The sequence below is a fragment of the Ambystoma mexicanum genome, chromosome 8, assembly GCF_040938575.1.
Source record: "Ambystoma mexicanum isolate Mex_15411 chromosome 8, UKY_AmexF1_1, whole genome shotgun sequence".
NCBI lineage: Eukaryota > Metazoa > Chordata > Amphibia > Caudata > Ambystomatidae > Ambystoma > Ambystoma mexicanum.
In genome coordinates, this window is record NC_090929.1 from 1183960716 (window position 1) to 1183988023 (window position 27308).

General features: G+C 44.3%; 1 protein-coding gene across 1 annotated transcript; it reads left to right on the plus strand.

Moving 5' to 3' along the window:
- The first annotated feature begins 2674 nt into the window (after window positions 1-2674).
- Window positions 2675-4946, plus strand: CH25H (cholesterol 25-hydroxylase). Its single transcript, XM_069611264.1, has one exon. The coding sequence runs from the start codon at window positions 2737-2739 to the stop codon at window positions 3574-3576; it is 840 nt and encodes a 279-aa protein (XP_069467365.1). The 5' UTR covers window positions 2675-2736; the 3' UTR covers window positions 3577-4946.
- The last annotated feature ends 22362 nt before the right edge of the window (window positions 4947-27308 follow it).

A 27308-nucleotide genomic window follows, 5' to 3' on the forward strand; every position in this document is an offset into this window, starting at 1 on the left:
ACAGCAAGCCTCTGTTTAAGGTTCAGAAATGCCAGCTGCATCTCAGGACACTCTGGAAAGATAGGGAAGGGGTCTGGTCACTCCACTCGCAAAGATGGCCCCCTGCTCTCAACCATCGGACCCATTCAGCTTTGAGGCCTTCCGAGAAAAAGACAGCTCCACCCATGTGCACTGTCAGCAACCTCCTCTGGTTCTCCTTACAGCGGTCAGATGGTAAATTTCAGCAGCCTTCCTGATGGTATGTCTCTTGTCTGTCTGTTCCTGTCTTCCTTTTTCTCTTTTTTCTGTCTCTCTGTCCTAGTGCAGTTCCCCTTATATAGCAACAATGATAACACCAATTGTATAATCTTTGGGAAGTACCCTGCAATAATCTCTGCTACTAGGATTGGACAGTTACCCTTCTCTCTCCACCAAAATCCAGCCTCCAAGTCAGGATTTTTTTAGGGGTCTGGAGCAACATATGGCAATTCCCATTTGCCATTGCCCTTTGTTCTCCTTTCAAGTTTTTGGCAAAAACGAGTTATGTATCAAAACTTCATAATTTTTCTACCAACTGCCATACTAAACATATTTTCTGTTACAGCTAATCCTGGGGCATTAGATAAGAAGACCACAAAATATGTTACATGTAGCATGGACATGTGGCATCTTTCTGCCATAAAAAGCACAACAGTTATGAATATGTCAGTTATTAAGCATATCCCTAATTCCATTTTCCACCCGCTCACCAACTCTCACATACCGGCGACTTCAGACCATACTAATGGTACATAAGGCGCTATATAAATGCAAGTAACTTAACATTTAGAACATGTTCAGATCAGCCAGAAACAGTTCTAAGATAGCCATTACAGATCCATGAGTCACGCAAGGATACATTTTTTATCCCCAAAATCGCCTGGAAATTACATAAAAAATGGTACATAGATGAAATCCATCCACCTTTTGATGGCTGAGAAAAAGGCCTAAATGATAATTGCCCTTTTAAATTAATTGTGAATCTTCATGTGGGACAAATGGCCCTGACTCCTGCCTTCCGCCCATTTGTTTTCACTGGGTCAGCCTGTGCCCACAGTTTTTTTTAATCAATCGGCTTTGTGTTGGAAGCTTGCTCTTTGAAGTCGGTGCCCCCATTTTCACACATATTAGCCATGCTCCAGCCACGGGTGACTTTTTCTTGAAGTCCATGCTTTCAGAGCAAGCAGGTCTGGAGAACACTGAATTTTGACACCTTTAGCAGGGAATTGTATTGCGGTCGGGCATTAGATGGGAGATGTGACATCCAGGCTGAGAGTGGGAGTTTACCTTGTAAAGTTTTTCCAACAGCCCGCAAAAGAGTGTGCCTTTGGATGATGTTTTCCCTGAAGTCAAAGTGGCTCTTCAAATGTCAATGGAGTTTCAGTAGGTGAAACATAATATACATTGCTTTTGGTCAACCCGCACATCAGGTTTTGTTTTCCTGACAACTTTCTGTGAGTAGTGATATTTGTTTTCACATTTACTTTTTCAAACCGTTTTTATTTGCACACACATGTGCAGGCCGTTTTTGTTTACAATGTTTAAAAATCCTGTTTTCCATGTGACAGGGATCTTTGGTTCCTCCTTCTTTTGTAAATTAATTATAATGCTGCTTATCCATTGGTAATTCCACATGGCTCCTTAATTTTACTTGAAAAACAAAACAAAGGCCAGGCCGTTTTTGTTTCAGTGTTTAAAATCCTGCCATTTATGTGAAAGGGGCTTCTGTTTGGGGGCTTTAAATGCACCCCACAGCATGCATTGGGATGGCTTTCTATGGATCTGCAACCTTCCAAAAATAGTCTCTCCAGGGCATAGTAACCCAAAAGCCTGTGGCAGCACCTGCAGTGATCAGCTTTCTTGAATCCCAGAAAGTGGAGAAAAAATGCTGCGAAAAGAGCTCTGCTCCAGTTTATCTGTTTATTTTATTTTCATTTAAACCCTTTAATGCGTGTGTTTTTTTCAGTCTTCATATCTTACTTATAAACTCCAGAAGAGGTTATGTTAAGCTAACATTACTTTGCACGCTAGTAGTTGAAGGATTTGCTCAAAATGTCACTGCAGCATTTATATTGTCTTGAATGTGATGTGTGCACATCTCAAATCACCTCCATAGAACAGAGGCTTTTTATAAACCTATAACTTTCATGCCTTGAATGTACCCCTACTTCGCCCGCATCACCCACCAATGGAGGTGGGTTCCCAGAGTGCTTTTTTACACTTCCATTACTGTCCGGGGACAGGTCCGCTCGAGTAATACTACACTTAGTCAATTCGAGCAGCATATTTGCGTAGACATCTGTAGCCCATTCGTAAATCATTCTAACCAAATGCTCATCATGCGAAGAAAAGGAATGCGAAATAAACATGTACGAGAAATACAATTCTTCTGTCATGCTTTGGGTGTAGTACTGTCTTCACCCCCTGTGTGGCGCTGGCAGCATCTTCTTACAAAGTAGTGGGAATTTCCCATCACGGCACTATTTGGATCTGAATCCAGCACTGCCTGCCAAACGAAAATGGTCATGATGTGGGCGATAGAGGCGGGTTTTGGTAATTCCCCGAAATCTCAAGGAGGAAATGAAAGTATTTTTCCCGAAGTATACAATTAACGTCCCCTCCCCACGCCCCCTATACTCTAGTGAGCCGTGAGGAGTGGGAGGGATAATATAAACTATAAAAGAACGCAGAGTGGGGGACAGTCACTTAACTTCCAAGATGAACTACAGCGGGCAGCAGGAGCTCGGCTTTCCCCTGCTGGGCCAGGCGGCGCTGAGCGGGGTGCAGGACGCCCCATTTCTGCAGCCGTTCTGGGACATGGTGCGGGACCAGGAGGGCTGGATGCGATCCCCACTTTTCCCAGTGCTGTTCTCCTTCACAGCCTATGTCCTCTTCTGCATCCCGTTCATGGCTCTGGATCTGGTGTCCACGTTGGTGCCGGCTTTGAGGAAGCTCAAAATCCAGCCGCAGAGCAGCCCCAGCGCCGAGGTGCTGCTGTGCTGTTTGCTGCAGACGATTTACAACCACGTGGTGTTCATCTTCCCAGTGACGCTGGCCCATTGGTACTGGAGACCCGTGCACTTGCCCCTGGTGGCTCCGGGGCTGTCGGCGATGATACTGGATGTCGTGGCCTGTCTGCTACTCTTCGATTTCCAGTACTTCGTCTGGCATTTGGTGCACCACCGCGTGCCCTGGCTGTACAAGACTTTCCACAAGTTTCACCACAAGCACACGTCCACGTTCGCCCTGAGCACGCACTACTCGAGCGCCTGGGAGACGCTCTCGCTGGGGCTCTTCGCCGGGGCCTGTCCAATGGTGCTGCGCTGCCACCCTCTGACTGAAATGGCGTTCTTCGTGACCAACATCTGGCTCTCCGTGGAGGATCACTCGGGCTACGACCTGCCCTGGTCCGTCCACAGACTGGTGCCCTTCGGCCTGTGCGGGGGGGCACCCCACCATGACCTGCACCATCTGACCTTCAGGTCCAACTACGCGCCATACTTCACCCACTGGGACAAGCTGTGGGGGACATTTCGCGACAGTCACTCCAAGGATTGAGCCAGACTGTGTCGGAGGAATAACACTACTTGCGCATCTCTATGAAGCGAAAACACAAGGCAAGTGTCCGACCACGCCGACCAAGAGAACCCGTGTTTCGAATGGCTTTTCATAGGAGAATGCGTCCGAACTGAGGGGGGCAGTAACGCTGCCCACCCCGCACTCGTTGCACTATGACTCTGTTGCCCAAAGAATGCACCGAGACCTCCTCACAGTCAGAGCAGGTCTCTGCTGCGCGCATCGAACATTCCAAAGACACGCCATCCAAAGTGTGTGATGGGTTCAGTGCTTAAGTTGTGGGGGTGCTTGCCAGGGCTCAGCACTGCCACTTATTTTTGAGCTCCAGCACTTACTGTCTAACTTTATTTATGAAGTGGTGATAGTCAGTGCATCCATAAACCACAATGAGCAGATGCGAGCTGTAGTGTAACCCCAAATATGCCAACACTGTGGGAAGCAGCTATGGGTATTGGCAGCATTGGTGGGGAACTTCCCACCCGCAGTACCACAGGAGTGCTAGAAAATATTTGGGCCTTGGCAATTAGTTTTTTACAAACTAAGGACTGGATATTTTCATAAGGTATATTTTAGCTTTTGTAAAGCTCTATTTATTTGCTGCCAGATTTTGTGGTATAAAATAACCCATTGATGTACATTTTTTATATATATGTATATATATATATATATATATATATATATATATAAATTAAGAGACTATCTATAATGTGAGTTATCTGCATTGAGAGCTGCACTTATATTTGTATTTATTTTACTTAAATATTTTTTCTATTTATTGTGAATCAGAGATACAGAGAAGAAGAAAAAAATAATATGAGTGCCCAACCCTCACAAGAATTGGTTTGTGTGTGTGTAGTTTATCAAAAAAATGAATGCATTAGGTTACATTCAATTATGGGCGGATCTTAGAAATTGATGTCATTCCGAATGTACGTTTAATTATCAGCCCGCTTTGGCGGACTCGAATCATGACTTGTTTGAGAAGTTGTAATGAAGTCCCTAGCGGGAAATGTAAGTCTTAGGTAATAGTGGCGGGAAATAAAAGAGAAGCAGGAAGTGAAGGAAAGCAGAGAAGTGAAGTAGGTGAGGAGACATAAAGTGAAGGGTTGGAGAATATAAAGAAGCCAATCAGAAGAAAGAAAACAAGCTATACAGCTACAAGGAATAGACTGGGACCTGGAAGTATGGAAGGAGCGCAGGTGCGGTCAAGCACAGCATTTCAGGGATTGAGACTATAAACAGCAGGTGTTTGCGTGGCCAAATGAGCTCACTTCTGCTAATGAGATCCTGGATGTCAAAAGGTGGATCACGTATGCTCAGGTTATGATAATAAACAGACAATTTAACATGAACTCTTTGTTGTGGTGCATTTGGGTGTGTGTTGATGTTTTTAATTCACCTTCTTGGTCATTGCAGTTTCCGTGTAACAATGGTATGTTGACACTAGAGCTTAGCTAGCTGAGGCCGCTGGAAGGCAGGCAGGCAGCGCCGTGGACATCCTCAACTCAAGGATTCAGCGAGCTTGTTACCTGCTGCTGCTCTTGCTTGTGGTGGTGCATTCGGATCTCACCTTGAATCGCAGAGGACCAACTGCTCCACTAAGTCCGGGCTGGTTTGAGCATTAAATGCCTTCCGTTGTTGGGGCGTAGGTGGGCATTTTTCCTGGCATGCTCCCACAGGTGAGCTAGTTATCTGTTGCTCTTGCGCAGGTGGTACTTCCTAAACTAGGGCATATAGGAAAATGAAGTTGCAAATTCCAGTCATGGGTCACTGTCTAGGGCCTCTTAAATTGCATGGAGGTGATGTGCTACGTTTGCACTTAATTTCAAAATGGCCTCCTCTGTGCACTGTCCATTGTTGGCACTAAAAAGTGCAAAAGCGTGACAAAGCAGGCACACTTGCCTTTACGCCTTATTTGCTCACGTACTATGGCAGACTGTGTAACCGACGCCCGCTATTTAACCATGCATTGCAAGCAGCGATTACATAAGATTCCTTTGGAATGCACCTGCTTTTAGCAGTTGTAAATACCAGGCAGATACTATAGGAAGCCAATGCATAAAAGTCAGCCGGAAAATCAGACGCCAGCGGTAATTCATGCGGCTTTTCATGGCAGAGCGGATTGAGTCGCAGAAGCCGTAATCAACTCTGCCCTCACTTCACCATAACAATCAATGAAAATACGACAGAACGTAAAAAACATGTGCAAAAGCTGTATTGACGACTTTTTTTTGCAACGCCCTGGCGAACATTAACCCCAGCGTGTGCTGTTGCACACACGTACACGAAGTTGTGGATAAATGGCCTACATTAGAAAACACACTCATGCCTTTAAACCATGCATGTTAGGGAAACAAACATTGGCATTTAGAGGTACTACAAAGCCATACGTTTGCAACAGCTGAATAATGGAGTGATTACCTGGACGTATGATTGCAGTACCGGGCAAATGTCTATCTAATACCTCAAGCCCAATCTATTGGCTTTGGAAATACTTGCTTTTAACATGTCATAATTGCAAGGGACATATATCAATCAAGTGGCCGAAGGCAAACTTGGTTAAGAAGTTTGTATTACATAAGTAGCCATTTACAGCTGCAATTAAGTGATTAAAGCTGCTTAGAAAAGCACTGGCAGGGTAAAGCTTGATTTTACTACTCATCAGCAAATTCAAAGAGATCCCAGGGGGATGTGTTTTGGGTAAGCAGGGGCAAGGAGTGGGTTGGAATGGGCAGTCAATGGTTGGGTATATACCAAACAACACCCACACGCTGGATATCCCTCCTCACATGTCATTTCCCCCCTACCTGTATTCCAATATAGCAGTTAATTTTGACCTCATAGCCCAAACTAAAATGACATTCCAGAGTTGAACGAAAGTTTGATATGTGAAAGAAGGCACACAAAAATAAAAACATTGGCAAAGCCAACAATTTAGTTTTTTTTTACATGGAAATTGCTTTCTGTGTTGTCTGGTATGCCATCATACGACTTCAATCACATCATATGCCAGCCATTTCCACCAAGTGCCCAGGTACAATCATCACGTTTGAGCGGTTGACATAAATGCTGGGTACAGATATCTGATGCTCGGTATTGACATCAAATACCAAATACCCGAGTGGTCATATCGTATGCCAGCCACTGCTTTTAAATGCCACAATATAACATCATGTACTAACACGAGTTCTCAAAAGTCATGCACTCACATCACATGGCAGGCATTCCTGTCAAATGGCAGCCATTCCCACTATGTGGCACATAGTTGAACTGTGGGTAATAATTGGACAGCTCTAGCACTAGGCACACTCATCTCTGACCTGGGGACACCTGGCGCATCACAAGTCCGAATCCCAGCAGGGGCACCTGCGCCCTCAAACCTTCCAAAGTCGAGACATTGAGCACAATTATATTTGGTAGGAATAACAGCTATTATTGTCTATTATTGTAGTTCTTAGAACAGGGTCTGCAACCTTCGACCTTCCAGATGTTTTGGACTACAGCTCCCATGATCCTTCACCAATGACTACAGTGGCTAGAGTTCTTGGGAGGTGAATGCCAAAACACCTGGAGTGCCAAAGGTTCCAGACCCCTGATAGGAGTAGTAGGAACATGTTATGAAGTGCTAGATAACAACCTATCAATACATGCATTTGAATTGGAAGGAATCTGGCATGAATCGTTATCTGCTTTTTGTTTTCGTACTAAGGAGTTTCTTTCTTTTTTTGTAAAGGTTTTTCTTTTAAAACCAAAACAAATAAATAATAAAAAAATATATACAACATGATTTTATTATTGTTACTTGCATTATATGCCAAGTGCTGACATCATATGCCAGGTACACCATATTGTAGATATACCACCGATAGGTAGGTACCGACTTCAGTAGGTAACAACTTCCCATGCCAGGAACTGTCATGAAATACTAGGTACTCCCATCATACACCAGGCTGTGATATCAATTCCCTGATACATACTTCAGATGGCAGGTGTTCCCACCAGTTGAATCAGTAGACAAATCATATGCCGGGCACTGCCCTCAGTGCCACATCCCGTCTACTCACACCGTATTTCAGATACTCCCCTCTCATGCCGGGTACTTGGAGGAATTGACATCAAATGGCGGGCACTCATATTATATGCCAAGTATTACAAGCATCAGGCAACTCAAATATATTACCCGGTTTGGGTCTGTGGCACACTTTAGGCACAGCTTCTCTAGCCTTTCGACAGCTTCGTGGAATATGATTGCAATTGAATTACATACTTACCATCTTTACTATCATTAAAGCTTTGTTGGCACACATTCTGTTCCTTTCCAGGTGGATAGCTTTTTAGTTAAGTGCTCGCCTCTGACAAGGCACCATTCTGTACTGCGCATGCTGGAATCCCAGCAGTACTGCTTAGCCGTTCACGGTCCTTAAATGGAGTATCCTTAATTTGAGTGATGTCTATTTGAGTAGCACTAAGAAGCAGGAGGCATGAAGCACCATGTATAAGATATTATTAGCAACGTGCTCCTTTTAGAATTAGGCAATTTATATCTAATAGAGAACTAGAAATCATTACATTCACAGTGAGTGCAATTTCAAAACACCATTCTTCCAGAAGAGGACAGATATGCACAGGAAAGAGCGAAAGAGAGAGAGAGAGAGAGAGAGAGAGAGAGAGAGAGAGAGAGTGGTCGATCGAGATAGAGAAAGAGAGAGAGAAGAGAAATAAAGAAATAGAACTCGCACGAGTAATGATCCTTTTTTTCAGTATTATTTGGTTGTTTCGTGTGTACATTGGTCTCAGTTCCATCATTAGGTAGGATTATCAGCTTCATTGTTATGGCTGGAAGAAATTGAATAAATCATAACCAGTGGCATTGCTCTGGGAAATATTCCAAATAGTAATTTGTCAGAAAATTCTGCGATTGCAAAAGGGGAATAACTGTGCAAATCGAGCATGGCCCCACTCCAAAAAGAGCAGCCAAGCCCAAAGTCTTCATCTCTTGCGCACGAGACCACAGACAACCCCCAGACATATTTTGGTCTCCACTCATTAGGAACCATTATGACGCCCAATGAGGCCACAGCATGCCTTGACTTGATGTGGTCTCATGCCAGTGAGATGTGGCCCACCAGTTCGGGTGTGAAGGAGCCAGATGCGCACGTCTTTTCAATGGTATTCAATACACAACAATGATGACTTGAAGGGTTGCCCAGAGCATTGTCAGTGGTAATGGTGTGTTCAAAGCCTACCACACTTCTCCATCAATGTTGCTTAATCTCACATGTCATGGTCATGCGTGAGATAGCAGGCGATTCAGTCTGCGGCATGCACTACCTAAAAGTCACTACTACAAATAAAGCCACACTAGAGTCTATTCAACCACACACTAGTGAGCCTTTTTTATAGCACTCACTAAAAAGAGGCAGTTCTACAGTTGGGAACTAAGATAAATAGTGCGCATTCATGTAAATTGATATGTCCAGGATCACAGTTTGGTCAAGTGGGGAAGCTGGAATTTGAGGCCAAGTTTTCTGGTTCTAAATGTTGTAGTTTATGTCGTAAGTTCAATCGTTTCTAATGCCATGTTTAATTTCACTTCAGCACACAGTGCTGTGTCCATACTTGTTTTTGAAAATGTAAACTAGTAGCTGTGTTAAAAAAAAGCTGACTGGATTGCAATGCACCCCATGGTGAAACGACCTGTTTATTGAGACATTAGGCAAATAAGTATGACACACTCTGAAAGGGGAAAACGAGCACCAAAGGAAATGCATAGCTGTAAAATATAAGGCAATCCAGCAAAGTAAGTGGACGAATAATACATCCCCGACACGGTGGCACATTTCCATCTGCTGGGAAGAGCTCTAGTTTGATTTAAAAGGATCAGAGTTCTATTGTATGGATTCTGCACACACGTTACGTCTGCCGAATCGACCAACTTTCATAAAACACTCTAATAACTAATTTTTATTAGCGAACAACAGACTTTCAAATGACTATTTACAATTGCACACAAGCGTGGAGGCATGCTTTACGCATCATTGAGTGCGTTTCTGACCAACACAGTATTTTCCTGCATGCTAAAGAAATCGCAAGAAAACATTTGCCAGCTGGTAAAAGCACACGCTGATCACATGTTAACATCCTCACATAATGACCGTTTGGCTCCTTTCCATTTCCAGCAAGTATACAGTGTAAACAAAAAAAACTTGGCGTGCAAATACACACCACACACGATTCCAGAATTGATTGTAAACATGTCTTGATTCATCCAGGCAAAAATATCACCCGGTTGCCCAAAAATCATAAAAGTGGCCTTCACCCTCCAGCCGCTGCACCAGTTAACCCTCTGCAATCCTTCAATTGTTCTTCCTTCCCTTACAAAACATCAAAGAACTTAGACCTGTATCTACCCCAGTTCCGCCCTCCCTGATTGCTTTGTCCTCTCCTTATTTTCTGGGACTCCAACTCCAGTCCCCCCCTACTCCTGCTACCCTCCTCTGACCTATCTGCCTGAATCCCCTTCGGATTGCTCCCAAATGTCCTCCTCCCCTTATAAATCAACCTCTTGGATACCCAATCAGACAACGTCCTCCTTCTGTGGTACATTCTGAAGCCTGGCACCCTGACTGGCGTGTCCCCTGCACCCCACACCACTAGACAGCCACCAGAACCACGTCAAAGGTTTAGACGAATCCAGGAGCGGCGCTCTCAGGATCTGACGACGCATGTGCAGAAGCTGGTCGCCAGCCAACACAGGGAGAGCGTAGCCACAGAAGGTTGCTCACCACTGCCACTGCAGGACCTGCAGCTGTGGGAGGAGCAGGCCAAGACAGCCATTGCCTGGAGCATCATAGAAGGGAGTTGGCGGAGTGGAGACTGGTGTGGAAAGTGAGTATTGCATGCATGCATGAAAATAAGCAATGATGGGAGTTGGCACATATGTAAGTGGACAAGAGGAACTGTTACAGTTACAAGTTACAAAGGAACTGAATTCATCAAACACACACACACACACATAAACATGCACTCATCCATGCACACATATAAACACAAACACACAACAGCAATGACAAAGTAAGATCCACAATGTCTACTCTTCTAGAACCGTTTTCCTCGTGTCATTTCGCACATGATAGCAGGTACATATTGCAACTTGCCTCGTGCAGACAGTTAGATGATAACTGCATGTCTGTAAACATGTCAATGGGCAAGCCATATCCCCCTCATATTTCTGTATTGGCCTCATGCATCATGGTATGTGTAGTGTTGGCCACTGAAACAACAGAAAGAGATTTCCTGAAAGCAATTGAGACCAGTGGCCCAGACCATTGTAAAGTGTCTGCAGCAACATGAAGTAACCACCTAGCCTTAATTCACCAGGAAGCTTGACGTGTGTCGGCCTCCACCAACAAAGTGCAAAGACTGGAATTACCAAATGCCAGGTGGGTGGGCAGCTGAATGTAGGCAGCATGTGGACTAAACACGGGCATCATGATATTTGAACTCATGGCAGCACTCTCACGAATCACCAATTCTGTGTCCATGCACAGTGCAACGAGAACCCTGATGTGCAATGGCAGGATGTGCATTTAGTGAAAACCTAACCGATTCAACCATCCTAATACATACACTGCTACATACTCCGCTTTTATGTGTCATGTCCAGACCATGCACCCCCGCAGCTCAACATTTACCACCACGAAAACCCTTCTCAACACTATGGCCTCAACTTGACAGCTCAGAGCTCATTAGGCAGTGGGCAGAGGGAAGGAAAAAGTTTGCCCTGCAGCCACCTTCTAATATGCCTATTGAGAAACAGTGAAGGGAGAACAAGTAAACACTAGTGTCTTGTCCAACCACTGCAATATTGTTGCAAGCAACCATATTGTGAATTGAAACACAATTCTATGTACACATGTGGCCCTGAGGGCCAGTTAAGTACCCTGTAGGAGTCCCAATCTCCAGTCACACTGGGCACCAGTTTAGGTTCTTACTCCTTTACATACCTCCTGGCTACAATAGAAACTTTTCAGACTCCCTTAGCGACTCCCCATCATCCATCCTGATGCTGCACTGGCCCATCACCATATTAGGAGACTTCAACATCTGGTTTGACTTTCACTCCAGCCCCATGATCCGTCCACTCAGTGATAACATGGAAGCTCTCAACATGACCCAACTGATATCAAACCCCACTCACGTAGCAAAACACACCCTTGATGCTTTATTCAGCTCTACCGACCTGATCTCCACTCTGACTCTGTGTCCACTTATTTGGACTGATCACTCGGCCATCTTCCTCTCTTTCTCGATATCCTCCCGCTTACCCCATCTTGGCAGCCCCACTTTTCCTTCCTGTCCCTCCCCTGTGCCTCTTTGGAACAAGGTCATTATAAATCCCTACCCGGTTGATTCCCTTCTATGCTCCCTCCCAGCACTCACCCTCCATGAAGGACCCCCTTCTATTGACCTTTTTGACCGATGGGCCTCCAATGCCCCATACCTCTCACACCGATGAGATCCACTTCCCAGAGTTCAGGCCCTAATCCCAAGTGGCACACACCCTCTCTCAATTCCCTTCAAACCCACAGGCGTCACCTGGAGCGCACTTGACAGACCAACCCCATGCTCTTATGCCAGGCAGATCAAGGCCTATAGGATTGAAATTAGGAAAATTCAAAAGATCCTTCTATGGAAACCGAATAGCCAATTCCTGTAACCCTAGCAGGGAACTCCACAGGTTCATCGCAGTATTTCAAGACTCCATGCTTTCCACCACTCCCTCCCCCACTCCCAAGCACTCTGTGATGCCCTGTCAGACCACGTTTACAACATTGCCATCGAAAAACACTACTCCATGAACTCCAAATTAGCATCTTTCCTCCCCCCTCATCTCCTCCCTCTCCTGTCTCCTCCCCACCTACTCCCACACACCCCGTCCTCTCCTTCTTCGCTGCCATCTCCTCCCTGAATTCCTGAAACTACTATCCCAAAGACACCCTTCCGGTTCCACTGGACATTCCTGTCCCCTTTCACTCCTAAAGAACATCCTCTCCTCAACCCGTGCAGGCAGCATCGCAAGATCCATAATTACCTTATATCAGGCATTTTCCCTAAGGCTTTCAAAATCTCTCATGTCATGCTGCTTCTTAAAAATCTCACCTTCGACCCCCTCCTTCCATCCAACTACCACCCTATCCCAAACACTTGCTTCATTGCCAAACTCTTAGACTGCAGAGCATACACCCAGCTCTTTCTCTACATAGAATCCAACTGCCTTCTCAACCCTGCCTAGTCTGGATTCAGACCCCTCAGAGGAACAGCATCCTCCCTCATCTTGATATGGCATGACATGAAAAGAACAACAGACTTGGAAGGCTGTGCCGCCCTTATCCTCCTTGACCTCTCTGTTGCCTTTGACACTATTGACCATGCCATCCTCACGGATGGACTCCACTCTATAGGCATCAGGGATTCAGCTCTAAAATGGATCGCATCCTTCCTCTCCAATTGTGCTCAAATCTTGCTCCACCCCCCTTCTCCTCCCCCCCCCACCCTGTCCTCAAAGGAAATAAGATAGACAGGGGGTCGTAAGTAGCCAGTGCGCAGGTTAATACCAAATTTAAAGCAAGTGAGATGGCCTGCTGCTCAGATATCCTTCCACTGATGTCCCCTAGTAAACACCAGTACAGGTAAACATAGGATTGAGTACGGAAGGTAAAATCAGTGCGCAGATCCCAAAATTCTTATTGTGGAATCCATGAAACGAAATGCAAAATAGGCTTCAAATCCGATTTATTGTTCACTAAACAGCCGACATGTGTTTCGACCTTTCAACAAAAGAATGCCCCAAGGTAAAACAAAAGAGAAATAAAAATTAGGGTATGCTAATTTAGCGTGAGGAAAAACATATTCAATTTTAGTAAACAATATGTATGTGGGAAGTTGCAACATACCGTGATTCCAGTGAAATAATGGACAGGATAGTGTGTTGAGCAACACAATTACTACCTAAAGTAATGATAAAGTAACCATTTAGAAAGAAATCACTGATGTCGGTAGAATAGTAAAGAGAAAATGTCCAGTTTAGGCAAAAATGCTGTTTATGAAAAAGGAGTAAAGATAACTTATCCTCCAATGGGTATATATCTCAGTACAAAAACGATGTGTCTACAAGGTAAACAGATTACAGATAAAATCTCTGCTAAGTGTATAAATCCAATGTGTGGCGGCCCAGTAACCAAAGAAAAATCAATAAACTGTACCTGATGCTGGTGCCTCAATGTTGTAACGGGCTCAAATGCCCATCTCCAAATCAATATATTATATGTATTAACACTGGCGCCGTGCGGCAAGCTCAGTGTAAAATGGCAATACGAAGTGAAAATGAGGCTGCGCGCGTGACATCACGTGCACGTTTTGCGAGTGACGTCACGCGCGCACGTACCGCAGTGACGTCATTCAGCGTCATTGGTGCGGCTCGAATCAGTCGTCTGCAGCAAAACCTAGTGAAATGCTAGCTTGAATAGGGGAAACTGTTGTCCACATCATGCGGCTCATGGTACTGGTGGTATGTTGCTATGACAGGAATGTATGAGTGGATAAACCTTACGAGTGGAAACGCAATACTTGCATCAAATAGCTCATCTATGTGTTGGCAAATAAAATACTAGTATAAGTATGGGAAACTATTATTGGCATCATGCGGCTCATTGTACTGATGGTATATTATTAAATCAAAAAAATGCATAAATGAGCAATCAATAGTAGTGAAGGTAAATAAAGGCGTTCTGCAAGGTGAATGTGCAAGTTCCCACAACATATTGAATCTGTGTCCACAGAGACAGTATTCAGAAATGATTACCCGCAGGGTAAGCAGGGATTGCTACGGCATTTTTTTAAAACAGAGTATCACGGTTCAATCACATGCATTATAAATGGCTATATGGCCAAGTATACAGATATGTATTAAAGCAATGACAGGGTGACAAAGTTCTGAAAGACAGTGGGCCTCATTCTGAGTACGGCGCTAACCAATGGCGCTACTAACGCCTTGGTTGACGCCGTACCCGGACCGGCAGCGCCTTGGTGGATGGCGGAATCACCGCCCTATTCCAAGGTTGGCGGGGCGGTAATTCCCCATTCACGAAGGCTCTTCCCCATTCCCAAATGAGCCCCCATAGGGCTCAATGGGAATGGGGAAGATGCAAATAACGGTGACCGCCAATTACAGTCACCATTACTGGCTTGGAGGCCCCTTTGCGCCCTCGACTTTAACACCTGCTCAAAGCAGGCGTTAAGGGCGAGGGCGCAGAGGGAACTCGGAGTATGGCGGTAAGGGATTACCGCCACCGGTCTCGTTACCGGTGGCTGCTATCCCTTACCGCCATACTCGGAATGAGGCCCAGTGTAGATAATAAATTACCCAAAATTGCTGATATTGGAAGTCAAAGTAAAACATCCATTGGCAAGGCAAACAAAATATAAATAAGTAATTATAAAAAAAAAACATGCATTTCATGGTCTGAATTCAATCCAAGTGAAGTACATCTGAAGTGGCAAATGAGTTTAAATTCTAGTCTCCTTAGTTTCACACAAAGGTCACCACCACGTTTTCCGGTGGATGCCCTGGCCAGACCCAAAAACCGTATGTCTGATTTATTAGCTAACTGATGTTCTGTTTGCCAATCTAAGGCTAAAGGCAGAATGGCACCGGTTTTATTAAGACTTGACAGATGTTCCCTTATACGTATTCTCAATTGCATAATCGTTCTTCCTATATACAGTTTTTTACAAACACATATGATTGCATAGACTACATATCTGGTTTTACAATTGATAAAATCTCTAATTGTAGTTTGAATATCATTGCAATCTACAAAAGTCTGACAACTCTGGTATGCATATTGACACTGATTGCAATTGCCACATTTGAAAAAAACCTTTTTTGTTCTGCAACCAGGTTGTTTGTCTTTCAGTATCAGGTAAATCAAGAAATGAAGGACTAAGGGCCTCATTACACGGTAGGCGGTAAGGGTTTACCGGTACCAGTATTTTACCGGTACCGGTAAATCTTTACTGCCTTACTACGAGGTCCCTTTGCGGGTTGGGGAATTTAACGCCTGCTTTTTGCAGGCGTTAAAAATCAACCCGCAAAGGGACCAGTGGAGCTAATTACGGTACCGCAATTTGCGGTACCGTAATCAGCTCCTTCCCCATTCCCATAGAGCCCTATGGGGCAAAAATGGCAATGGGGAAGGACAATGGTGGAAGGGGGAATTACCGCCCCGCCAACCTTGGAATGGGGCGGTAATTCCCCTTTCCACCAAGGCGGTGCCGGTATTTTCCCGGCATGAACCATGGCGCTAATAGCGCCATGGTTCACTGCCTACCGTGTAATGAGTGTAAGGTATAAGTAACCTGATGTCGGTAGAATAGTAAAGAGAAAATGTCCAGTTTAGGCAAAAATGATGTTTATGAAAAAGGAGTAAAGATAACTTATCCTCCAATGGGTATATATCTCAGTACAAAAACGATGTGTCTACAAGGTAAACAGATTACAGATAAAATCTCTGCTAAGTGTATAAATCCAATGTGTGGCGGCCCAGTAATCAAAGAAAAATCAATAAACTGTACCTGATGCTGGTGGCTCAATGTTGTAACAGGCTCAAATGCCCATCTCCAAATCAATATATTATATGTATTAACACTGGCGCCGTGCGGCAAGCTCAGTGTAAAATGGCAATACGAAGTGAAAATGAGGCTGCGCGCGTGACATCACGCGCACCTTTTGCGAGTGACGTCACGCGCGCACGTACCACAGTGACGTCATTCAGTGTCATTGGTGCGGCTCGAATCAGTCGTCCGCAGCAAAACCTAGTGAAATGCTAGCTTGAATAGGGGAAACTGTTGTTCACATCATGTGGCTCCTGGTACTGGTGGTATGTTGCTATGACAGGAATGTATGAGTGGATAAACCTTACGAGTGGAAACACAATACTTGCATCAAATAGCTCATCTATGTGTTGGCAAATAAAATACTAGCATAAGTATGGGAAACTATTATTGGCATCATGCGGCTCATTGTACTGATGGTATATTATTAAATCAAAAAAATGCATAAATGAGCAATCAATAGTAGTGAAGGTAAATAAAGGCGTTCTGCAAGGTGAATGTGCAAGTTCCCACAACATATTGAATCTGTGTCCACAGAGACAGTATTCAGAATTGATTACCCGCAGGGTAAGCAGGGATTGCTACGGCATTTTTTTAAAACAGAGTATCACGGTTCAATCACATGCATTATAAATGGCTATATAGCCAAGTATACAGATATGTATTAAAGCAATGACAGAGTGACAAAGTTCTGAAAGACAGTGTAGATAATAAATTACCCAAAATTGCTGATATTGGAAGTCAAAGTAAAACATCCATTGGCAAGGCAAACACAATATAAATAAGTCATTATAAAAAAAAACATGCATTTCATGGTCTGAATTCAATCCAAGTGAAGTACTACTGAAGTGGCAAATGAGTTTACATTCTAGACTCCTTAGTTTCACACAATGGTCACCACCACGTTTTCCAGTCGATGCCCTGGCCAAACCCAACAACCGTATGTCTGATTTATTAGCTAACTGATGTTCTGTTTGCCAATGGAAGGCTAAAGGTAGATTGGCACCGGTTTTATTAAGACTTGACAGATGTTCCCTTATACGTATTCTCAATTGCCTAATCGTGCTTCCTATATACCGTTTTTTACAAACACATATGATTGCACAGACTACATATCTGGTTTTACAATTGATAAAATCTCTAATTGTAGTTTGAATATCATTGCAATCTACAAAAGTCTGACAACTCTGGTATGCATATTGACACTGATTGCAATTGACGCATTTGAAAAAAACGTTTTTGTTCTGCAACCAGGTTGTTTGTCTTTCAGTATCAGGTAAATGAAGAAATGAAGGCCTAAGGGCCTCATTACACGGTAGGCGGTAAGGGTTTACCGGTCCCGGTATTTTACCGGTACCGGTAAATCCTTACTGCCTTACTACGAGGTCCCTTTGCGGGTTGGGGAATTTAACGCCTGCTTTTTGCAGGCATTAAAAACCAACCCGCAAAGGGACCAGTGGAGCTAATTACGGTACCGCAATTTGCGGTACCGTAATTAGCACCTTCCCCATTCCCATAGAGCCCTATGGGGCAAAAATGGGAATGGGGAAGGACAATGGTGGAAGGGGGAATTACTGCCCCGCCAACCTTGGAATGGGGCGGTAATTCCCCTTTCCACCAAGGCGGTGCCGGTATTTTACCGGCATGAACCATGGCGCTAATAGCGCCATGGTTCACCGCCTACCGTGTAATGAGGCCCTAAGTCTGTTGTGGAGAGTATTAGCCTTAGTGAAAATGAAGTTAGGTCTGTCTGAGACATATGGTATAGGATCTGTGTCCAGTTTAAGCAAATGCCAATGCTTGGAAGTTAGCTTGAACAAAGTAGAAGAGTCACTAGTGTACTGTGTAATTAAAGAGACAGGTCTCTGTTTACTATCCAAATGAGTTTTAGTGCTCAACAAATCCGCCTGTTTGACAGATTGATGGACTAATTCACAGCCTTGAGAACGACCTGAAAGGTCGAAACACGTGTCGGCTGTTTAGTGAACAATAAATTGGATTTGAAGCCTATTTTGCATTTCGTTTCATGGATTCCACAATCAAAATTTTGGGATCTGCGCACTGATTTTACCTTCCGTACTCAATCCTCTGTCCTCAAAGGAGCCTGCCTGTCGCCCCTCTTCTTCAATCTGTACCTAAGCCCCCTTCCCGCACTCATCCGCTCTCATAACCTAACATGCTACAACTATGCGGATAACACCCAGATTATTTTCAAGATTCCGAAGTTGCCTGATTACCCCCATCCTGACCTTGTCACCTGCCTCTCTGAAATCGACCACTGTATAACGGCTAACCACCTCTTCCTCAATCCGGGAAAAAACAAAATCCTAATCTGCAGGAAAACATTACTCTTCCCCTAACCCACCTCCTGGCCACTCTCCCCAGTAGCACTGCCCATAGCATCAGTCTCAGTAAAGAACCTGGGATGCACCTTAGACTCAGACCTAACACTCTCCCACCACATCAATACCATGTCCAGAACATGTCATTTCCCCCTAGTCATCTTTAGGCATATCTTCCTTTATCTCTCCTAACCTCACAGACTCTCAGCAATCTTTGCTATCCTACTCTCCTGCTGAGACTATGCCAGCTCCCTCTATCCGGGTGGTCCTTCCTATCAGCTCAGAAGATTACAGCAAATCCAAAACTCCACAGCTAAACTACTCCTTGCCCTCTCACCCAGAGAACACACCACTCCTGCCCTTAGAGTGTTCCACTGGCTTCCTATCATCCAACGGGTGACTTTTAAGGCCATGTGTATCACACAGGGCACCCTCCACAAGACAGGCCCAGAATTCCTCCAACACAAGCTTACATGCAACCAACCCATCAGAAACCTCAGATCTGGCTCTAGACTCCTCCTTGTGATCCCCCCTTTCAATTCCACCAGAATTGGAGAATTCACCTTCTCCGTCCAAGCACCCACCCTCTGGAACTCCCACCCACTGAACATCTGTCGCAATGCGGACTACTACTCCTTCAGAAAGGCTCTCAATACCTGGTTATTCCTTGCAGCAACTTGAAGAAACGTCCCCATTTCAGACTTATATCACGACTCCTAGGCCTTGACACAGTCAGTGCCTCCCCAGTATATTCTACATAATAAGGTAAAGTGCAATTTCGGAACAGACTGGACAATCTGATCACATAGATACAACAAAGGCAACGCTTTAACTGAGCCTCAAGGTATGTAGTCATGCACCACTTCGGTGGACATTAGCCGCAGGCACGGCCACCCACCCGCACGCACTCGCCTCAATACACCAGACTAAAACATGAAGCACAACATCTCTGCCATAAGAACACAGTTATGACTTATGACAAAAAATCTGGTCTAGCTGGACACATAACGAGTCTCTAGCATGCACGCACTCTCCCGACCACCTCACACCACTCAATCAAATGCCTGACCATCATGGGTAGCTTACTGGAGCTTGGCGAGCCCATCCAACTCTCTTTCTGGGACAAATGCACACACGCATTCTAATCTTTCTGACAATTTTCCAATGCATTGAACTTCAGTCCCCCAAGGCGTTCATACCGACAAGCATGTTGAGGCCACACTAATGGGATAAATGCACTATGGAAATGGCAACCTACCACTACTACCACCACTACATGGAAACGGTGGTCTGTAGTTGCAATGTAACATATCCAAAGTCACCCCATACTGACATTGGTTTGTGAGATCCAGTTCACCAAACGTGCTCCAAATCAAATTCCATGATAGGAGTATAAGGACAGAACAAAGACTGCAATGGGCATCAATGAGGGTAAGTGCTTTGTCATGGCAAGACAGCTATGGCATGACATGTGTAAGGGAGAGTTCTCCAAAATGGCTAATTCCCCTTACCTACTGAGTCCCTCAGCAGCTTTGCTGGATTTCTGGGATTTATTTTTTCACCTGGTAAAAGTGTGAGCCCTTTTTTCCCACTCTTACATGTGTTTTGCTGTGTGTGTTTAACATTTTTGTGTTCATAGACTGTGGAGCCTCACCTACTCCACAAGCATCATCTTTTTACTGTGTGTTACATAGCACCTTCAGTGCAGTGACACAGGTCTGTCTTTTAGACTTACCAAATCAGACTCAATTTTCTGGGACTAACTACTGTCTCCCAGAACATATAAAGTTGCCAATAACTTTATTAGCCTCTTTAAAACCACAGACCCAGTAAAAACTATCTTACATGGAGTACTGGAAAGGGTTAATACTTATCCCTTTTTGCCTGTTTCTCTTAGAGCCTTGTTTCGCTCCCTTTTCATCAAGACTTTGCTTGTGGCAGTAGTAACTACCCTATTTTTTCCTACCGCGGTTATCTTAAATAACCTTGGTATTTTTTTAGGCTATCTTGGTAGCCTCGAACTCAAACCCGATAGACCAAATATGGTTTATTACGATTCCGGCTGGGTTTATTCAACATTTATTTTTGTAAAAGTCTTTCTCATGTTTTACTCTGCGGGCCAAACCAGGTTTGGTTCCTTTGTTCACTGTCTTTTCGTGGGCTTCTACGCAGAAGCCCTCCTTAGGCGCCTGTATGTCTGGGGGACAGGATGTGAGGGAGGGGTTTAGGACTCCCTGCACAGGGTCTCCTTGGAGACCCATGTCGCTTTCTGAACTGATTGGCTGTGGTGACTGTCCCGGCGGGACAGCCACCCTGCTGTGTGATTGACAGCCAGGCTGGGTGAATGGGGGAAAACTGCATAAAAAGCAGGTCTCTGGGTCTTGAAAGGCAGAGTCGCCACTGGAATGAAAGAACCGACGAGAAGTTGGTGGAAGAGGACCCCTACCACGACTGAACTGCCCGGTGAAGCCCTGCTGCAGGTCTGAATCCTCAAACTCCAACAACAGAGATCGTCCAGGAATCTTCCTCCCCTGAGCTGGTGGGACCAACCAGTTTGCCCAAACTGCAAGCCAGGACTCCCTCCTCTGGTCGAATTTGCTGTACAGAGCTACAGTGGGCCGGATAGCCAGGAAGGTCAGACACTGCTTGGGTTTTAGGGAGGGCACCTTTTATTTGTTGCTTTGCTCTGCTGCTGGTTCCTTCTCTGGGTAGTGCAGAACCCTTCAGTCTTCCTACTTCATGTCAGTCCGACAGTCCCTTCAGGAACCGTGAGCCTGCAGGAACTACCAGGAACGTCCGCCTCAGCTACAGCTTCCTCTCTATTGAAAGGTACTGTTCAAATCCGGTTGTTCGTTTCGTTCAGCTGCAGTGAAAGTGTGTGAAATCTTTCTCCAATCTGAGGGCTTGTCCTTCTCTACTCTTTAAACTGACTTTTCTGCCACCAACTTCATCCAGAACTCTTGGCAAAGACTTAACCGCAAACTACCCTGCGCTGTGTGATCTTGAGCAAAATACTTTTGTCCTATTGACTTTGGCCCTAAGCCTTTTTGATTTGATTCTATCACTGTAGTTCCTCTTTGTAGATTGCCCTGCTTACTTACCTGTTGCTGCTATTCAATTTCTGCCTAACTTTGTTTTCCCCTCCCTTTTAAATTTCTGGAGTGCCATTTTGCTCCCACTTCATTTTGTGAGCTTAACTTGTCTGGAACCTATTGGGAGTGGTGTGGTGTATTAAGAGTGTGATTTTTAGACTGCTTTACTTTAGTGAAATGTTATATAACTGATGTGTAATTAAATGTACATTCTTTTACTCAGAAACCTTGAGTCAGTGTTTGTTTGAATCATAGTAATTGCTGTCCTTTGTGTAACTATTGATACTGCTCACTTGCTCTTGAGATAAGTATGGCTGCTCAGCCATCGCTACCACTTTTAATGTGTAGTACAGGTTTGTACCAAAGGTGAATTTGTACTGTCACTTGTAGTCTTAATTGTGTGTGGTGTTCCCAAAGGGTACTACATATAATTCTGCCTAACACTGGTGTACAGCGGTGAGGATCAAGTATAGTAATTACACTTAGAGTGCTACTATTACCTTGGATCAACTAACCACAAGGCTAACATTACTAAAAAGCAATATTAATCATGTCTGATATGGAAAGCTACAGTCAGGAGACCCTACCTAGTTACACTGTGGATTATTTAAAAAATCTGTGTAGAGAAAGGAACCTCTCTGCCAAAGGCAAAAAGTCTGAATTGATTGAAAAGTTGTTGAAGAACCAAAGTCTGGGGAGTGGGTCTGAAATACCTGACTCTCCAGCAAATGTGGAAAATGAGGATGATAATGTGTCTATTATTGATGAGTTAGAGGAAAGTAAATGTGTCTCCTATTGTAGGCCTCACTGCTCCTTTGTCTGCTCAGCAGCCTCAACCTTTGTCCACTGGGACCCCATCAGGTTCTACACTCAGTCCTGAATTCATTGCTCTAGAAAAGATGAGGCTTGAATTGTAATTCAAACGTTTAAATGCTCAAACTCAACAAAAACACCAAGAACTTAAATTCAGAGAAATGGAGTTGACTCATGAACTAGAAATGAAAAGGTTATCCGTTGAAAATGCTTCTCTCCCAGATTCTTTTAGGTCTTCCAGTCCTAAGAGACCCCATATGCCTAAAGGAATTGTGGGTATGCATGAGGTTAAGCTTGATATTTTGGATTGGTTGGCTATGTTTGGATATAACCATGGGATTCAAGGTTTTACAGGGAATCAGTTGCTTCCCTGGGTCTTCTCTGGGCTACCCACTGTTGCATCTGATGTTGTGATGGAGTTGGGGGAGGTGGATAGGATGGATTATGAGTGTGTGAAGCTAGCTTTAATTGCTAGATTTGGGAAGACCCCTTCCCAGCACCTTAAGATGTTTAGGGCCCTCAAAGAGCATGATGGTACCCATTGGGCTACCTGGGTATGTGAATGTTTGAAAAACTTAGATGGTTGGGTTAAGGGTTACAGAGTAAAAACTTATGAAGGTATGAGAAATCGTGTTATGTTGGAGTCAATTTATGATGCCTGCTCACATGAGCTCAGACAGCACCTGGCTGATTCTAAGGAGATAGATCCCAAGAAATTAGCTAAAGTTGCTGACTTGTGGGTTGTGTTGGGTATTTTGTGTAGATTTGGGGCCCGGCTGTATTTTCTTACTGCCAAAAATAATGGTAATTTGACAATTACTACTCCTTGCATTTAGATTGGGTTGGCCTTATTTCCTTTCAGGGACATTCCTTATTACAGTATACAGGATCATTTAGCAGTATGCATCATTGTTGGTGGTATTTTGGTGAGCATAGTTTTTCTGTTTTATTTGTGGCCCCAAAATACAAAACCCCCTTCTTTTGTTTAGACTGTTCGTGTGATCTCTAGAGGCCTCGGACCTACATTCAAAAATATCACAATTTCATATATAGCATTCTCCATAACCTGTGGCATTATCACTAATTTATATATATTAGTGAATTATGTTTCCATAGGCCTCTTTGCTGATTCATGTAAGCCCAGCAAAAACTATGGTATTATATTCCACTCAGAAGACACATACGCTGAGTGGAAACACGCACAATTCTATTTATAATTGCTAATGAACTTACTCCATCTGTATGGGAAACATGACACATGTATTACCTAAACATCTTCCCCTTCTCCCAAGATATTATTTTAGATGCACCAAAGAAAAAAAACAAAAGCAAAAACACTCTACACAGATTGTGTATGTTATACTTGTATTGTAAACAATTGCATTTCAAAATAATACCTTATCCTTCTTGCTACACAGTGTTCTCTGAAACAAACAGAAGAGAAAACGAATGCAGTAATAAAACGAAATTCACTCCACATTATTTGTAACAAGAAGAAGAAACAATTACAGCAATGGAACAACATTCACTTTGCAACATTATAACGTGGCAATTAAACACAGGGATTCCCTATTGCTACTCTCCCTGCCTGATATTATAGAAACATTTCATCCGTACGGCACACAACCTCAATTCACTTAGATAATTACCAGCTATCAGTAGCTCTCCTACACGTGACCTCCCTTGGTTTGCCGCCTCCGAGGAATGGGCCCAGGGTTGTCCTCGTAATCTTGCAATTTGAAATGCACAGCGAAGACATGCCGTTCTCAAGCCGGTGCCAAGTGAAACCAGGAATGCCCAGTCTCTGAAGGTCCGTGTCAGCAGCTCAGCCAAAACGAACTCCTCACGCAGCTCAGCCAAAGCGATCTGATCTTTTTTCTGTCAGACTTTGTCCAGCAGACCTCTGTTGCTTACGTAGCCTATCTGCAGATACTCTGCACCAATCAAATTCAAAAGACTGTATCCTCCTTCCTTCCACTATAGCTTGATTTTTACAGTACGAAACTGTATCTAAACACATTTCCTGGCATGCAGATTTTGCTTCCTGCAAACACAGTGAACAGAGAGAACAGAAAAAATAAATCTAAATGCACGTTTAAAATGACTCTCAGAGCATGTCTTTTCTGCCTCTTTTCCACATGGAGAGCACATTATAATGTTATTGAGTTAGTACTAGTGTTAGTATTTGTTAATTAAGTCAGTTAATTAGACAGCTAATATAGTCTCCTGTAAATGAGGCATTTCAAATAAGAAAAAAAAATGTTCTTTTAAATCTGCAGCCTGTCTCCATTTGCATACCCATATGTTACACTAGCGACATAGGGCTGGCTATATGTGCCACATTATTGCTGGCAATACTGTTATTACATTCAGTGGCGCTGTACTCCAAAACACAATAAATTGTACTACAGTTGCCAACAGGGCTGCTCACAAGGATTCTGGGGCAACTCAGAAGAAGGATGAGGGAAAGCAGGCAAAGAAAGATAAGAATGAGAATTCTAATACCTCCCATCCAAAAGACGGCCACAAACAGCAACATAAGGGTAAACCACAAGGGAAACCAAATCAGGCTAGTGTACCATCTGGACCCAAACCAGATGGAGGACAGAACAAATCCCCATTCATCAAACATTTGGGAAATGTTATGTTTGTGGGTCAACTGACCATGTGAAAGGGGATCCCTGGTCTAAGGGTAAACCTTCAGGGATCCACACTGTCTCCTTAGCCTTCTCCCCAGAGGAAGAAGTACCTATGGCAAGTGGAAACTTTCACCTACTGGCTGATGAACCCATGAGAGTCTCAGCTAGTGTTTCTTTAGTGTTCCTGGGCTTGTGGGAACAACAGAATTTAGATGTCTATAATTCCATCCCAGATAATACTAAAGAGTATTATAAAGATAGTGTTCTTGTGAATTGTCAGGAGACTCCTGCCATCAGAGACACTGGAGCCAGCATAACTGTGGTGGATGAATCATTTTCCAAGGTGGAGGATGTTGCTAAGGCACCCAAACGTCTCACCAATTTAGTTGGAGGCCCTGTGCAAATGCTTCCCCAGTTACCAGCTCTCATCCAGTGTAATGAAATGACTGTCAAAATACCTGTTAGTGTGTAGAGTGAAGTGCCTTGGAGAGTCTTGTTGGGTAAGGACCTGAAAACTCTTGGAGTTGTGTCAAGCACCCCCAGGCCTCCCAGTAAGAGGAGACAGGAGCTCACTAGGCCTGCGAGAGAACCTTGAGAGGCTCTCCAGAAGGAGGTGATAGAGGAAACTATCACTCCCACTCCACCAGAGTTGCTCACTGCTATTTCTAGAAAGAATGAGGCAAAGGGGAAACCCAAGATCTCCAGGAAAAAGTCAGACAGCACCCCTGTGCTACCAACAAGGACATCCCCAAGATTGTCCAAGATGATCACACCTGTGATCCCTCCACCTGCTGAGGCAGAGTGTGAGGTACAACCTTGTGTGGTTGAGCCAGTTTCTGAAGAATCCGATCTGGAAGAAGACACTGTTTTAGTTGGTGATCTTACCCTGTTGACCATTCTTAGCTGCAGTCTTTACTGGCAGAAGGTGGACCCAACAGGGCAGACTTCAGCAGAGGACAGAGATAGTGCCCTACTCTTGAAGGTCTTCGACAACAGGCTGCTAACCAACTTGATGGGCAAGAAGTTGGAAAGCACAGGTTAAGCTGGGAAGATGGCCTCTTCTCCAGTGAACCAACCGAGTTTATCCCTGGGGACTGCAAAGGAATTGTAGTGCTCCTTGCCAACAGACTCCATTTTCTACAGTTAGCCCATGAGATACCTTTGGCTGGTCACTTGAGTTTCAAAAAGACCAAGGAAAGGTTCTCCTTATCCTTCTACTGGCCTAAGATGGGTTCAGAAGTTTACAAATTCTGTAAGAGCTGTCACTCTTGCCAAACCACTGGCAAGAGTGGAGTCAAGAATGTGGCACCGCTGGTGCCTCTCCCAGTGGTGGGAGTTCCTTTTGAGAGGGTGGGCATTGACATTGTTGGTCCCCTTGACCCTCAAACATCTTCAGGGAACAGGTTCATCCTGGTTGTAGTAGACCATGCTACAAGATACCCAGAAGCCATACCTATGAGAACTGTTACGGCTCAGACTGTGGCTAAGGCTCTACTTGGTATTCTTACCAGAGTAGGGTTTCCTAAAGAAGTGATATCCAATGGGGGGATCCAATTTTATGTCCCACTACATGCAAGCCATGTGGAAAAACTGTGGTGTCACTTACAAGTTCTCTACAGCCTACCATCCACAGACAAATGGACTGGTAGAGAGATTTAATCATACTATGAAGAGCATGATAGGTGCTTAAGAGGAACCCCTTAAATGAAAGTGGGATTTTATACCGCCATGCCTTCTATTTGCTTATAGGGAAGTCCCTCAGGAGGGAGTTGCTTACAGTCCCTTTGAACTTCTCTATTGCCATCCAGTCAGAGGTCCATTGGCCCTGATTAAGGAGGGGTTGGAGAGTGCTCCTTCCCCCAAGTCAGTCAGAGTGACTGACTATGTGATAGGCATCCTGAGGAGAATGTCACACATGATGGCACAAGCTAGTGATAACTTAAAAGCAGGTCAGGCTCTGGTCAAACATTGGCATGACCAGAAGGCCAGCATGGTTGAGTTTACTGAAGACCAGCTTGTATTATTTATGGTGGCAACAAGGCAGAGGGCCTTGCAGGACAAATGGATAGGACCCTTCAAGGTTGTGGGCAAACGTGGAGAGGTGAACTATTTGGTGGATTTAGGCAGACCTAAGGAGGCTCCCAGAGTCTTTC

Bases quoted from the DNA above. Each gene is read 5' to 3' on its own strand.
- CH25H (XM_069611264.1), top strand. From the start codon at position 2,737: ATGAACTACAGCGGGCAGCAGGAGCTCGGCTTTCCCCTGCTGGGCCAG.